The following is a 15,910-nucleotide window of genomic DNA, read 5'->3' on the forward strand; positions in this document are numbered from 1 at the left end:
TTGAAATGAAGACTGAATGGACACATTTCGAGGGAATATGATCCACCACAGCGTTGGCACAAAGCCAAAAGTGGGATTATGAATCTGACACTGAAGCTACTGTTTAGATAAATGGGGGAAAAAAAGGTAAAAAATAAAAATAAAAAGTGTGACGAGGTAAGGGAGGGGAACATACTTTTAAAGCCACATCAGGATCATTCTTTTTCGGCAGCACCGGGCAGCAATAAAGCATGTTTCATCACGGTGTCTGCAGTCATTTACACTTTTATCACAGCGTTTTATGAATTCATTATGCTTTACTGTGCTGTAACCTCATCCAGCCACTGTCTGACAAACAAAACCATAAAAGAGTTTAATCCAAGTTAATAGCCCCTCATTAAGCACGTCACTTCAAAGACACTGCTGCTCGGGTTTCTAATTTGACATTGACACTCAAAAGTTTCCATCGTGTCTCTAAGTCTCACAAAGGTGGTTGAAGTGAGAACAGCACAACCCTATCTTATACAAAGGAGTGGAAATCAGAAGCCTTATGAATCTAATTGTAAGTTCAGACAAAGCAAACACATCACCTTTGAAGAGTTTTGAGTCCGATCTTATGACTGTTTACACGTCATGTTACTCGTTCATCCCTGTGATCCGTGTGCTTGGACTGCAAATGGTTTGTGTAATGATGAAGCCAGACATGACTGTATCATGTCTGGAATAATGGCTGCGTTTGGTAGTGGATCTGATTAACGGACAAAGTAAGATTTAGAAATGGTCATACACTGGTTTGTACTGTGCATTACAGCAATAAGATCACAATTTTAACCTTCTGTGTGACTTTGTACATTCTCAGATACTCTGATTTCCGTCCGCAGTTAAAAACTTGCTTAATTGACAACTCTAAATTGACCTCAGGTATTAATGTGAGTGAGAATGGTTGATTTTCTCTATATGTGGCCCTGCAATAGACTGGCAAACTGCCCTGGCCTTAGTCCCCCACCCTCACCTGATGACTGTCTGGATTGGCTCTCTCTAGCCTCCTATCCCTCAGCGGTATTAAGGGATAGAAGATGAATGGTTGAGATCAAAGAGTGCCTTAGAGGTCAAAGGATGCCCTGTATTTACAGCATCAACTATAGGATCACTTAACCAAAGAGGTCTAAACCACAGCCGCGGTCACACAGACCAGCTCTGTGCAAATGTAGACAAGTCCAGGTCAGGTAAACAGTTACAGTCTCCAGTGCAGGGAACACACTGCTGCGATGTGAGGGGCTGTGTGGTCAGTGGAGAAAATGTATTTTTAGCACCATGTGCCAGAAGTGTGGCACTCTCCAGGGAACTTACATTCTAAGTAGGTAAACATCTCAGCTTAACAAGGTGGGAATCAGACCAACACCTGTGGCTTGGGATGTGGTCAGGAGGAGTTCGGAAGGAAGGTCAACTGCAGGTGACAGGAGTGTATGAATGGAGGTGTGTGTATAGAAATGTGAGAATTTATGGAGAGGGCAGGGAATCCTGGTTAATGATGTTTGTTGATCGCCAAAGCCCTTCTCTGGTGGTACTTTCACACTGAAAAAACCTTTAAATTTAAATTAATTTAAGTGACATTACTCTAAGGGACTTTAAAAAGGTTTAATATCTACTTATTCAGGTTGGAATAGAGCAACTGTATTTTGTTGACGGCCTCTTGTTTGAGCTGGCGTAATAGATACACAGCTGAATGAAGTGGCTGAAAGGAATGATAAGAGGTGTTGAGTGAAGGTTATCCCAGAAATGACAATTGTTTCCTTCTTTAAAAAGCTGCTGATGTTGATGGGATTAGTTTATGTCACTGTGGATTAGCAAAAACAACACTCCTCAGCAGGGGTCAGTAGAGATGCCCTCTGTGTTTTCCTCAGTCCATGCAGTGCTAGAACACTGTTATTATGATGTTGGTACTGATGTTATTTGGACACTACTTGTAGGATTCTATATTTTTTTCTGACCACTGTGTATGACATGTATAAGAAAAAAAAAGAAAATTCCACATTAATGAGTCCATTAATTATCGGCTCCAGCTGGATCTGGACTTTTCTTTGGTCCCGTAACAACCCGAGTTTACATAATTCTGTCCATTAGTGGGTGTCCTAACTATATACTGTAAATGAAATGCCATGTTTATGGAATGGCTGTGACATAGTCAAAACACCTGTTATTTTCATACACATTACAGGGCAGGATTCTTTAATGGAGGAGCATTGGTCCACATGATGGGAGATGGTTGAACCTTTTACTTTGCAGCAAGAACATCCCTGGTTTGCTGGTTTTGTCTTAGTTTTTTTCTGTATAGAGATGGTAACTTTAGCCTTGTGAGTGTGTGTGTCGGGGGATCTAGCCTTGTGTGTGTGAGTGTGTGTGTCAGGGGATCGGAGGAAAGAGGAGATTCTGTAGGTACTCCAGTTTCCTTCCCTAGTCCAAAACCATGATATCAACACTCTCGATTGAATGAGTTTTGTTTGGGGTACACGCTATACCTGCCACCTCCCTTGCTACTTCAGAAAGATTTTAGCAGCGGAAGATCAATGAAGGTTGAGTGTTGAAATACCTGTCATCACTACAGGCACAGCAGCATGGCTTTTTAAAGGTTGTGTCCATGTAAGGTACTAGGAAAGGAGTGTTTAGAAGAGACTTAAAGAGGTGCTATGGCTGGAACGTTCAGTTGATGAGTTGCAAATTCACTCCTCCTGAACAAGACTCTTAAAAGCCGTAAAAACCAAGAGAATCTGTGCTAACTTTTTCAGTCCTTTTCTATGGAGTTTCCATTACTTGCAGTGAGGAATAATTTGGTGCTTGATGCTGGCAGGTTGGTAGCAGATAATGTAGCGTTAACAGGATGTTTGGTGACATATGGCATTCAAGCCATTCTACTGATAAAGTCACTAATTTAGGATTTCTTATCCAGCATAATGTAACAGTTTAATAGAAAGAACTTCAGCCGTCGAAATCTTAAACTGCTTGCCTCAGTAGACTTCTGAAGAGTTTACTGAGGCAAGCAGTTTTGCGGTTCTGATTTGATGAACAAATAACATCTTTTACCACTGGAAAAATGTGATTAAAAGGAGGAAAATACATTTAACATTTCTGGGGGCTTGTCATTACTGCTATTTAAAAAGTGTTTTTCAGCACTTTTGTGGCCAAATTTAGAACTCTTTAAAGATAGCAGTGTCAACAGGTCCTCTTTGATACATGATCGTAATCGTCTATAACACGTGAATCAGAATAAATGTTAGCTTGATAGATGGATAATATCCACGTCCATTTTCCACATTATTTGCGTTTCCAGAAGCAATAACATTACAATATTATTAAATTGTATGATTTATTTATTCTTTCTGATTTATCTGGCTAGCTATAACTCTTACAGTCAGAATATCATTAGTCATTTTTTCCCCTCCTTTTCCCTGGAACCATCCAGCTGCTCCAGTTGTTGTATCTCCATGCTACAGCACATGCCTCCGAATAAAAATAAAATATACCAAACTCTTCCGTTCAAGTTCACTGTAGGCAGTCCAGATCCTGAGTAAGTCATGGCAACCAACTCCCCCAATCAAGAGACATTTTCATGTGCATCCCTTTTTTTTTTTAAACATGATAAACCCTTGTGATTTTTCTTCTTCTAAGCCAATATGACAGAGCAGACTTTAATTAACAGCAAATCCATCACAGGGCATTACAGACTTCAGTATTTCCCCTCTACCACTGCCAAAGAAAATGAAAAACATCATATCGCTTTGTGTGGGAGAGCATCTTAGGATAGGGGTCTAGAGTGGTCAGTCAGGTTTTTACAAGGTCCCCAAATCCCAGGTTGGGTTTTGCTTGGGTTCAGCGGACGGCGCTGCAGCTGCTCTTTTTTATTTCTGCAAACAATAAACATACAACAGATAAAATAATACAACATTTGTATACGATAACTTAGTTAGTGTTAGTACAGGTCTCGTACACTTACTTTGTCGGTAACGGCATGAGTGCGTCTTTGACCTTTTGTCTCCTTAAGCACAGTGCAAAAACATCTTGTTAAGCACAGTAAACATTTTCCATGGATTACAAATCTGAGGACAATAATAGTAGCTGCTTTGCCCGTGGCCCGTGGCCCCCAGTCAGAGTAGTGGTACCCCTGGCAGTTGGATCTATTTCTTGGAAAGCAGGAGGAGAACGTGTTCCAACTGAAACATCCCATGTCTTCCTTCCAGCTTCTTCCCAAGTGTCAAGGCAAAGTTATTGACTCATTAGGTGAGCCTCTGTCATCATGGATGAATGACGGACATTTTTTGGCCGGTGGGTACATTTCAGCCCCTGTCTTCATTATGAACTGATGACAGATAAAGCCGTCCTCTTTGTTTAGACCCTTTCTCTGTCAGCCTGTGGAATGCACATTAGTGAATTTGGATGTAGTTACCCTTTTTGAAGTGCTAAAACTGTGGGTGTGGCACATTGAGTAGTTTACTTTCACCCTGAAGTCATGTTTTAGGGCTATAGATAAAGGATTTCAGAGCATTTTGTATAGAAACCCCACTCAATGTAAGTACCTGTTGTCATAAGTCTCCAGCTGTGGTTCCGAACAGTTGCCTCGCAATTTCCTCCATGTCTGTTGTCTGTACTGCACACATGGCTGAATAGTCAGAATTTTTTTTTTGATATTGATACCGCGGCTGTTTATTACGAGGTATATACAAAACGTGAGCGGAGTTTATCCTTTCAACATTGCTGCACAGCTGTAGAGGATGGAACACGTGCATCTGCAGTGCTCCATCACGTAGACCTCATTAAAGAATGTTGATTTTTTTTTGGAAGGCTGACCTTTGCTGCATGTGAATCGGTGTAATGGCATCCAGCTGGAAGTTGTTACATTGAAAATCAGAATGTACAAACACTTTTTTTTCACTAGGCTCGGTCGCCTCCTTCCACTCCAAGATGGATTGGGCTGTGGAAGTTTTTTTTTTCCTCAACATTTTGTGTGGTCCTTCCAGTAGGCTGACACTAGCACTACCTGTGTGAGCTTTAGTACCCGGGCCTACGGGATACCTTTGGTGCTCATTCAACAGGACAGCATTTTTTTGTGTGAAAACCCACTGCATTCTTGCTTTTGTCTTTTGTATTATTACGCTACATTACCGTGCCATAAAAATCCTTGTATTGTTCACTGTTTGGTTTTCTCTCTCACTTTAGTGTTTGTCCACCCTTACAACATCCCTGACAGCCCCTGTCCTTGTGCAACTGGCCCAAAAGACATGACCCAGTGTCCTGCCCTGGATGTTAATGTGTTTCATTGTGTGAACTGTTGTGCGCATCTGGCTGAAGGAACAGCTGTTTGTCCTGTGTGGTTTTGGCATGCGAGGGTGCGGTCCAGGGTCAAACCCCATGTCACATTGTTGTGAACCAGTGTACTTCTGTGGTGGCCTGGTGACAGTCGAGACGACGGGCCTGAATGTGTGCTAATTGCACGGTTGTGGCCAAAGGGAGGCAGCAGTAGATTTAACCTTGTAGGGTTAGGGATGGAAGGCTGGGTTTTTTCTGCAGCTGTGACCCGTAATCATGGTGATCTATAAATGGGCATATCTTAGTTTAGCACCTCAATGTTTTAAAATAACTTCATCCGAACTACAGCCGAGTAAGAAAAACGGCAGTACTTCTGATTCAGCATATGTCACAACATGTATAGAACAAACTGAAGTTGAATTTAATGACATTTTTAATGAACTTCTAACATTTTGTTTTTGTCTCTCCTTTTTTGTAGCAGAACCAGCAGACCTCTTGAAGATTTTAGATTTTCCCAATTTACCCGATGGTGTTACAAAAACGACAGGCTTCTGCTCGCATAGGAGGTCAACACAAGGACCCGATGTGGCCTACAGAGTATCCAAAGATGCCCAGCTCAGCGCCCCAACCAAACAGCTGTATCCAGGTGAGCGTCTGCCTCAGTGAACTCTCCTCCTCTCTGCACTGATAATGTCAACTGCTTTTCTCAGTCTGTATTTACCGTTGAGCATCAAACAAAGCAGCTCTAAGCCTGAAAGCCTTTTTTTATCCAGTACCGTTGAGCATCAAACAAAGCAGCTCCAAGCCTGAAAGCCTCTTTTTTATCCAGTTTTCCTCATTTCACGTCACCCACAGATGTTGTGGCTTAACTTTATCACTGGCCTCTGCTACAGGTTAGCGTTGCCATCTGGTCAGCTTTATGACCTTTTACATCACCTCATAGTAAATTTCTGGGGTAAAACATTTAAACATGTCTCCCCTAACTCTCCCTTCTTATCCCCCATGTGCCCCAAACGTCTCAGGTAAAAGTTTTATTGGCGTCTTCAACTTAATTATTTATGTCAACTCTACTTTGTGTTTATGGGACCTCAGGCAGTATGCTGACCCTTACTTTTGCATGTGTTCTATCGGTCGGATCCCTGTTTATCCTTCATTTAAATCAATACAACGTGTTTGAATCTCCTATTGTTAACCCTGGTCCTGTAAAGATGCCAGAAATGTCTGAACACTTAGTTAGTCCTTAGTCTCACGCAATAAATGTTTTAAAAGAACACATGCTTTTTCCTTTGATGGAACTACAGTAGACACACACACGTATGGTGAGCACCGTAAAACTCTATAAGAGACGCCAAACAGTAGAAAAGCAGTTAAATGGGGTGGGCGAGTGTGGAGGAGGGAAGGGGAGCCCCAGGTTCCACTTTCTTTCTCCTTGTTCTATTGTGCTGACGTGGCTCAGGGTTACTGCTCCATGGTGAGCTGCAGTAGTACTTTCCGCTCTCTCATCCCTCTCTGACAATCTTTCCTCGCCTCCCTCCCTCCTCCATCTCTTTATTTTCCCTCAAGCGCCATAATTTTCCCCTCTGTCATTTCTTCTCGACTGCTGCTACCTCACAGTGCCTTTTTCTCTCTCTTTATATTTCATCTAAACTGCTGAGACATGCGCAGCTCCTTTTTTTTCTTCCTTTCAAAACCAAGCTTTTTTTGTGCAGTGGGCGACCTAGCCGAAAAAAAATATAGACAGATTGGTTTCCCTGCAGCTTGGAGAGACACAAAAAGCAGCTATAATAACTCTGATGTGGTCTTTGTGCAAAAAAAGAGAATAATAACAGCTTCTCAGAGCTAAGCTTCCACAAAGCTTTGAATTGATGACATCCCCAGTCACGGCCCGCTCAGACACTGCTCTGGCCTTAGTGGACCTTTGATCCATATCATGGCTCTGCTTTGGGGCTTAAAACAGAGCCACAGGACTCTTGTGGCCAACGTGCCCGATCATGTTCACCAATCGGACAAATGCTCTCATCTTTGAAGCTCCGGTTCGGCAGAGCTCATCAGAGTCTCTGTATCGTTGGAGATTCTATAATTACACACGAGCTACTGTGGCTGATCCAAAATAACAGTCTGCATAAAACTGAACCAACCAGCAGGATTTCAAAACAGGCACTCAAAAGGTGCAAAAAATATCATCGGTACAAAAAAACCCTACAGTAAGTAACAATTTTGTGGTGCATTTTCTTTCAACGTTGGGAGAATATGAAGCTAATATAATCCAGAGAACAGCTCAGCTTGTGAGATCATTTTATCCATTTCTGTTTTTCCCCTTAACTCAGTTAGCTTCTGATTTATGACTTTGGCCCAAAGCCTGGAGGTCCAGTTAGCCTAAATGATCAGCACAACTTTCTTCAAGCCCAAGGTACAAATTAAATCGAAACACATAGAAGAAAACAAAGGCATGTAAATGGGCTCATTCTGATTAAAAACACTCTGGCCTGTGGCTTTAGAACCACAGACAGTCTGTGATGATGTGTTGGAAACCAGCAAGTGCAGACATGTAATCATTAGGCAAACATGTGGAAGAGATGATTCATTAGAAATGAGAGAAGCAGTGAAACAGAGGAGGCCTTTCTTACCTTTATTGTCTGAATGGCAACCGAACAAACAGTGGAATAAAGCATTCAGTCATCGTTTAATTTAATTCTACACTGTTACCATGTCTGCTCAGCTTTATGAACGCAAATTACCCGGCAACCTCAACAGGACCCTGGCACATCATGGATATGCAAATTCACATTGCCTTATGTCTTGACTGTGGTTCGGACTATTTGAAGTCAAGGTTCTTTCCAACCAATTAGAAACAGTGTTGGCATTAGCCTGAAATTAATAAGAAAAAAAATCTTGCTCTTAGGGGAAGTTGTCACCGGGCATTTTTAAAAAAATCTTGCTCTTAGGGGAAGTTGCTGTCACCGGGCAGTTTCTTTAAACTGGACGGCAGTGGCAACGCTGCACTGGCCTTTTAATTAGATCCTTAATTCCCCAACCTTTTACACAACAATCCCAAATCTAAAAATGTTCAACAAATGATCCCTGGACTACTCCAATCAGCCAAGCACCGTAAACAACCAAGATTGAGTGGATGAATGTGTCCACCATGATCACCAACATTCGAGCTTTATTATTGTTTTTATATTTAACAGCCATACAATGAAGAAACACAACACCTCTAAAAAACTTCGTCTTACATGCACCACTATTTTTAAAAGAATTGTATTATATTATATTTATTATAAGCACACATGTACCATTAGAGAGGCCGAGTGCCACCAGTGTTGCACCAACCACAGTTTGAGAACCACTGAATTTGATAAAAAAGTAATATAATTTACAATAATAATTTACTATGTCAACCAGTGTCAAACATGTCTTATTACCTACTAATATACTGTACAAAATCTAGTGTCATGAAGTATATTGTACAACCACTCTGTAAACTTTTAACAGAAAGTGACTCTGTGAGTACATTATCCGATTATCTAGAAATTGACCATCTGCACCTAATAATACTGTGAATGACGGGTGGAAACCACAACTAATTGTGTTTTTCTTTAGCCTAGATTCAGTTAATGAAATGACCAAACTAATAACTGAGTTGTTATTGTATTTTGGGCACTGAAGCTAAACAGTATCCTGTTTTTCCCTTCACTGTGGAAACACTGTGAGGTTCTTAGGCTCTTCACTTGTCATCAGGTCCACAAAAGCCTGTGCAGGTTCAGACTATTTACCAATTCAGTTTCATGTATCGTGGGCCCCTCTGCTTAGTTAAAGCCCATTACACTGGGGGGCGGGGGGTCACCTGCCTCTGTACATGCACCACTCATCCATCTTCCTTTACACTACACCCATTGTCCACGCTCCCCTCTCTCCTGCACGCCTCGCCGGCAGGTACACTTCTCAGCAGCTATGTGCAATCTTAATGGAATGCTGCTCGTCTTATACAGAGAGAAGGATTTGGGCAGAACGATGACTGAATGACCAATTACACAACGCATGACTTTCAACGCCATCTACCTGCTTGCATGCACACTGACAGATGTTGGTGCAGCCCCTCCCTTCCTCCTTTTTTTCGCTCTTAGGCAGGTATTAGAAAAAAGCCATCTTATTTCTGTAATAACAGGCTGCACTAGAGTTAAAGCACATGTCATTTCAATATTTTAAAACTTTTTGGGGAAAGAATGGATGTTTGAAATTTACAGCACACTTCATGATTTGATGTTGTATCCATCAAAGTGTATTTATAGAGAAACATCTTCCAAATCATCTTACAAATTGCGAATATAAAGCGAGTATAGAAATTGTTGTAACAATGTTGTGACAAAAAACAAACATTTTCTAAAACTAAGACTCCCTGATGATACATAAAAATAGATCTGAAAAATCTAAACAAAAGTACGACTGATTTCTGCATCGGAACGTGTCAAAATCTGGACATTTGGTTGGATGAATGACCCAACATTAGCCACCACTGGCTAATAGTTTCTATTGAGCTTCTGCCTGCTGTCTTTGACAGAGTGGGAGTAGAGAGTTTAGCATTCAGTTGAAAAAGAAAATACAGTAAATGCAAAATAAAAAAAATGTAAAACTGCAGGAACAATAATGTAGTTGTTTATTAAATATAAGTAAAATAGTTGTTAAAAATTGTTTGCATTTGACTCCAAGATAGACATTTGGACTTCCACTTAAAATCCTTGTCCTCGTCTGTCACTGACTCCTTCAGCTGGATGCTGCATTAGTTGAGATGAATCTAGTCAAGCACCAGTCGTTTTACATTCTCACCATGTCTAGACACACACACACACACACACACAAACTAACAAAATAAAGAATGACTTATCTCTCATCTTTGGCCTAAGTAGCAGCTTCGGAGCGGCATTCCGGCGTAACCTGAGCTTCACTGAGTGACCCCTCACTCTCCTCTGCTGCTTCATAATAAGATCCTGAGGAGAAAGTGAGAAGGAGGTGTTTTTCACTTCAACACTAAAAATATGGAATATGAGATAAATACGTCCTATTTCTTCTGCTTGATATTGAACATCTGATAAAAAAGATTTGATTTTTTGTTCCATGGTCCTTGGTCTCATTAAATCACTGTGACCTTTGCTGACCCCTGCCCTGTAAAAAAACACTTTGTTGAGGTACCACTGAGTCAGCAATTTCTCTTTTTCAACTTTTATACATACATATATATATATATATATATAATAAAAGAGAAATCGGATAAATAAAAAAAGAAAACACAGGTGGTCAAACAGACACACAGATGCTGACTGGATGAAAAACAATGAGAGCAAGAAGAAGAAATAAATGAACAGTGGAAACAAATTGCTGTTTTCTTTTCTCCTCTTGACTTTTCCACTATCTCTTTCCAGCGTCAGGTTTCGACACCACAGTCTCTCTGATTTGTCGTCTTCCTTCGCTCTTTTTGACTGTACGCCTAGCCACTCCAGTACACATTTTCCAGCCCTGCAGCACGAAAGAAAGAAAGGGGGTTTAATAGCTGTACGAGGTGCTACAAAACCACAGCGGCCACAAACTCCGCCCCTCTTTTCCGGCTGTCTGGAATTCTGCTTTGCACAGACTGAGAAACAGCTACTGCTGTCCAGGTCACTTCCTCTGTTAATGTTAAAACCCAATCCAAAAACTTGGTTTCTAAGAATGATTGTTTTATTAGTATATACTAAAATGTCAGAAGCATTGTTTTGTTTTTTTTTAAAATTTGAGCCAGACTTTTACTTAAGAAAGAATCGCTTTCTTTAAAAAGTTGGAACAGTCCAACCCTCATCCTGGGGTCCTGTGAACGCCCCCACTGAAGGAGTCTGTCTGGCAGATGTGCCACACACTGTCAGTAGGCAAAATGAAGGAAGCAGTTGAGGTGGCATATGGAAAGGGAAGCAAGCAGATGGAAGAACGCGTGTTTCTGCACCTTTTATTGTTCAAATAGAAAAGTATGATTGGTATTTCCATTTCCACATATATGTGGCTCAAAATGTTGCTCTTGTAAAAAAGACCTTTCTCTTATTACATCTTTCCAACCCGGCTCTGCAGCATCTCTGTGTCTGCTCGAACTATCAGCGGTGGGAATAGAGAAGAATGGAGAGAACGGGTTGAAAGGATTTTTGACAAAGTCTCTCTGAGTCTCATGCTTTTGTCATTATGCATTTTCCCCATCCTGATGGGCTGGAAAAGAACCCACTGTGGATTTCTGTCTTCATTTTTTTTCTCAATCCCCTGCTCTTTATTTCCAGTTAATCTCCAAGCCATCAAAGTTTTCAACTATGAATTATGTTGTTTTTAGAGTTCTTTCTTATATTTGCAGTAACAATAATGATTTTATAGCCTCTCTTGACGCCGAGGAGCTCCGTCTCCTAAAACAACAGTGATTACCACATCTTGAACTCCAGTATTTTTAGTACTGTTTCCTTCCTCCCATGATGGATTCTTACTATGTTTAAGCTCTGTCCAGGTTTTGTCTCTCACTGTACAATCCACTATTGCTCTTGCCAGGTGATGTGTTCCCAGAGGACTTTTCCATCTTGGCCACAGTGAAGCCCAAGAAGGGCAGCCAGTCCTTCCTGTTGTCCGTGTACAATGAACAGGGCATCCAGCAGCTTGGATTGGAAGTAGGACGCTCTCCTGTGTTCCTGTATGAGGACCACACGGGCAAACCCAGCCCTGAGGACTACCCCCTGTTCAGAGGAGTCAACCTAGCTGACGGAAAGTAGGTTCACTGGTTTCTGCCTCCAGGAATATTAGCCTTGAAATGTTAATATAATGAGTTTCAAACCATTGTTTTTGTTGAGTCGATGTTTACGCAGCTATGTGATCTACGCTAAAATTTGATCAAAAAACTGTAATCAGTACAAAATTGCTGTTTTGATGAAAAAATAAATAAATAAGTGCAATTTTGGCTTTATTACAGACAATACTAAGATTGAAATTAATTTTACTTGTTCCATCCCCCTCACCAAAAGCTCCATGCCCCATAGGGGGCCACACCCCCCCACTTTGTGATCCACCACTTCTATGTCCATATGATGTAGTGTTTTTAAAACATGGACATGCATCTGAATCATACTGTATGTTGTTACAACAGCTCTGTGAACACTGAGTGGGCTACATGTTACCCAATAAGCACGTGAATTAACTTCCCTTTTATTTTTTTAGGTGGCATCGAGTGGCCATCAGTGTGCACAAGCAGACCATCACCCTCATACTGGACTGTCAAAAGAAGACCGCCCAGAAGCTGCTCAGAAGCCCCAGTCCAATCATCGATACCAAAGGAATTATAGTTTTTGGAACTAGAATACTTGATGAGGAAGTCTTTGAGGTAAGCTGTGTATCCATCATCTGTGTGTGGTTCTATTTATACCAGGCTTTGGTTCATTCTCATGGGAACTACGGTACTTTCTAGGCTTTGGTTCATTCTCATGGGAACTACTTTCTGTTCAACCGATCGTGCATAAGTGTGATTGGCTCAAAGTAGATCATGTGGAAAGATTTATCTCCAGTTATATTCTGTTTTTAGACCAGTACAGGTTTGAAACAGGCGAGCAATTGACCTAAAGTAAAAGATTGGAAAAACACCCACGACAAAACATCACTCTGAAGGAAACGATGGTGGTCCCAAATCCTTTGCATGTCCTAATGATCTGAATATGGATTGCGGTGTTGGCCGCATCCTTCAGAGATGTGTGTATGAAACTTGTGGAGCAGCATCATCTGAATGTCAAGCCTCTGCCACACACACTCACACGTGCAGAAAATTGCAAATCAAACTTTAATTTTAGGTGCGAGATATTCCACATCTTCCACAAACGCTCTTTCATATCCTGTCTGCTTGTTTGCTGCAGATGCAGCGTTGCATCTGCTGTTGCTGTTTTTAAAGTTCAGCTTCACTGTGGCTGAAACTTTTCAGTTAAACTGTTATATTTCTGTTTGTGGTGTCTGGGATTTTGGGAAAAGTGAGTTTTTCAGTCTCATTAAAGCTAAAAAAGATATGTTGTTGCAATAAAACCAGGGATCTAATAAAGCTTTTAATTAGGGATGTCTGATAATAGAGATGGCCGATATTATCGGCCCGTAATTAACGTAATTATGTAATATCTGTAAGAATCGTTATTGTTTTTTTCTTCCGATAATGAAAACCCGATAACACAATGTCTGGGTTTCGCCAAATCATGTGTGACCTAAAAATAGATTTGGGGAGAAATGGCTGTATGTGAAAGTGAAAGCCACTAGATGGCAGCATTGCAGCTCATTTTATTAATCTATTGTAATAGTCAGGGAATCGTATGCCGAATTCTGGTGCCAGCAACTCATAAAGTGGTTTGTACAGATAAATAAATAAATAAATAATTGGGCGGACGGTGAAAAACCTTCTGTCCCCTCTAGGGGGGCATGGCAGACAATAATTGATAAACACTGCTTTAACCCATCGCCTTTGTGAGCAGGCAGCACTTCACTTCCTTAACCACCAGGCCACCACTGCTTGGAATCGGAATCGCTGATATCGGAGTCGGAAATGAAGTGCTTGGACAATGTTGGCATATTGGATATCAGATGTAAAAAGTTAATTTCGGACATCTCTACTTTTAAATGCTTTATTGACTCTTAAGTTTGCAGTGTAATAATGTGTAGTAAAGTATAATAACCTCCACCACAGGCTTTTCTACCTTTAGTTGTCGCTCTTCTCGACTCGCACGAACCCACAGTTCACGGAGAGACATGAGGAATACTGTTGTCTTTGTCCCTTCAGAGTTGTGCTTGTTTAAAGGGGGATTAGACTGAGGCCCTCAATAATAATTAGTAACAGAGGCTGACTGATGTGACTGATGCTGAGCCAGCTGACCTTCAACCTCACTGCAGCTCAAGAGAAAAGGCCAAAAAAAAAAAAAACCCATATGATATGACATCACTCCTCAGCTTCAACTTCTTAAGTTGTTCTGCCAAGCTATAGAGGAGACGGATATAAGACCAAATCCTCACCATTAATCACAGCCTCACAACAGAGAGCCTCTCTAAGAAGTCGCTCTTAACGGTTTAATAAAGCATAAATACAGACGTTCATTGTGTCCGTATTTGTTTTTGACACTCCACAAATTATACATCCTGTGATGTCGCTCCAGTTTCACTTTTTCTGTTTTCTCCATATTTTATCGTTACCAACAGCACAGTCATCTTCGCTGGGGTGAAAGATGAGCCGTTTAACTCTCGTGGAGCTGTAGTATCAGTCCGAAGGTTACTGTGAGAACGGGCCGATATTTTGTGAGAGATGTTTAAAGCTCTCCTGCTGTGTGTCTGCCAGTTGGGAGACAGGACAGGCTCCAGTGCGTGCAGAAAATGGAAAATATGCCACATAGTTTCCAAATTATGCTCAGCCTGCGCTCCTTTTACTCCTCCTCCTCCTATTACTCCTTTCTCCCACTCTGTCGTTTAGTCTGATCCTGTGTTGACTTTTGCCAGAGTCAGTTACCACCAAGTGGTGGTGAGTATGAATAGGCAGTTACACACACACACACACACACACAGCAGGCCATTAAGTTTGGTCGATTCAGGAGACTCCAAATTCCTTCAAATTTATTTTTATCTAGAGCCAAAAAGTCGTTTTTAACATTCAGTTTAAGACAGAAAAATATGTTTCAAACCACAAGGATAAATAACATTTTGAAAATTGGTTGAAGAAAGAGGTTAAATGATTCCAGAGTTAGCTCTTTGTATTAGATTGAAACATATGTTAGACCTAACCGCCCTCCTGTCATTATAACACTGTGCCTTTTCTGTACGTACAGCCGTGAGGCCGAGTGCCTGCTGTAGGCTGAGGTGGTTTGTGGTTTGGTTTCTGACATGGTTTGTGTGGTCACAGTGAGAGCATCTGCCCTCTCAAGTACCACGGTGTTTTTGTTTCCCAGTGGTTTACATAAGAGTACTGTGGCTTGTGCCTGCAGTGTTTATAAATGTAAATAGAGCTGTGATAATGTGAGAGAAGGGGTTTTTACATGGGGAGTAATTACTGTTCGTTGTTCTGCTTTCAAGACCATCAAAATGTTGCTCTCGCATTTGCTATAATGGACTTGAAGAAAGAAAAAAAAAACTGCCGTAAATGTCAGTGTGATGTACAAACAGCACGGATGACTGTCAGCAGCTGTAAAGCATCTTGACTCTTTAAATATTTTATTTTACAATTTCAATGTTAAAATAAATATGAGATATAAAAATGAAAAATTAATTATTATAAAACAAAATTTCTTCTTGGCACATTTTTCCACTTTGGTAACTTTATCATTGGGATTAGTCACAAGTAAAAACAGGTGTTTTATGTTATTGGTGTCAAACTCATTTTGGTTCACTGGCCTCATTCATCATTTGGACAAGATTGAACACCTAAGCGGGCCGTATGTTTGACACCCCTGGTCTTTTAATATTTATCAATTAAAGTTATTAATCTTAAATAATCCAGATTAATTGTAATTAATTTACATCTGTCCTGGGATTAATCAAATATATATATATATATATATATATTTATATATATATATATATATATAACTATATATATATATTTATATATATCTCTCAGCGA

The 15,910-nt window shown here is 40.7% G+C and overlaps 1 protein-coding gene across 1 annotated transcript in view; it reads left to right on the forward strand.

Moving 5' to 3' along the window:
• The window catches only part of col5a1 (procollagen, type V, alpha 1), a 75,400-nt gene that overhangs the window by 8,869 nt on the left and 50,621 nt on the right, over positions 1-15,910 (forward strand). The window contains exons 2-4 of the mRNA XM_025062080.1: positions 5,759-5,926; positions 11,836-12,049; positions 12,496-12,658. Of these exons, the coding sequence (XP_024917848.1) occupies positions 5,759-5,926; positions 11,836-12,049; positions 12,496-12,658 (545 nt within the window). The remainder of the gene's footprint in view (positions 1-5,758; positions 5,927-11,835; positions 12,050-12,495; positions 12,659-15,910) is intronic.

The sequence above is a fragment of the Cynoglossus semilaevis genome, chromosome 14, assembly GCF_000523025.1.
Source record: "Cynoglossus semilaevis isolate Cse_v1.0 chromosome 14, Cse_v1.0, whole genome shotgun sequence".
NCBI lineage: Eukaryota > Metazoa > Chordata > Actinopteri > Pleuronectiformes > Cynoglossidae > Cynoglossus > Cynoglossus semilaevis.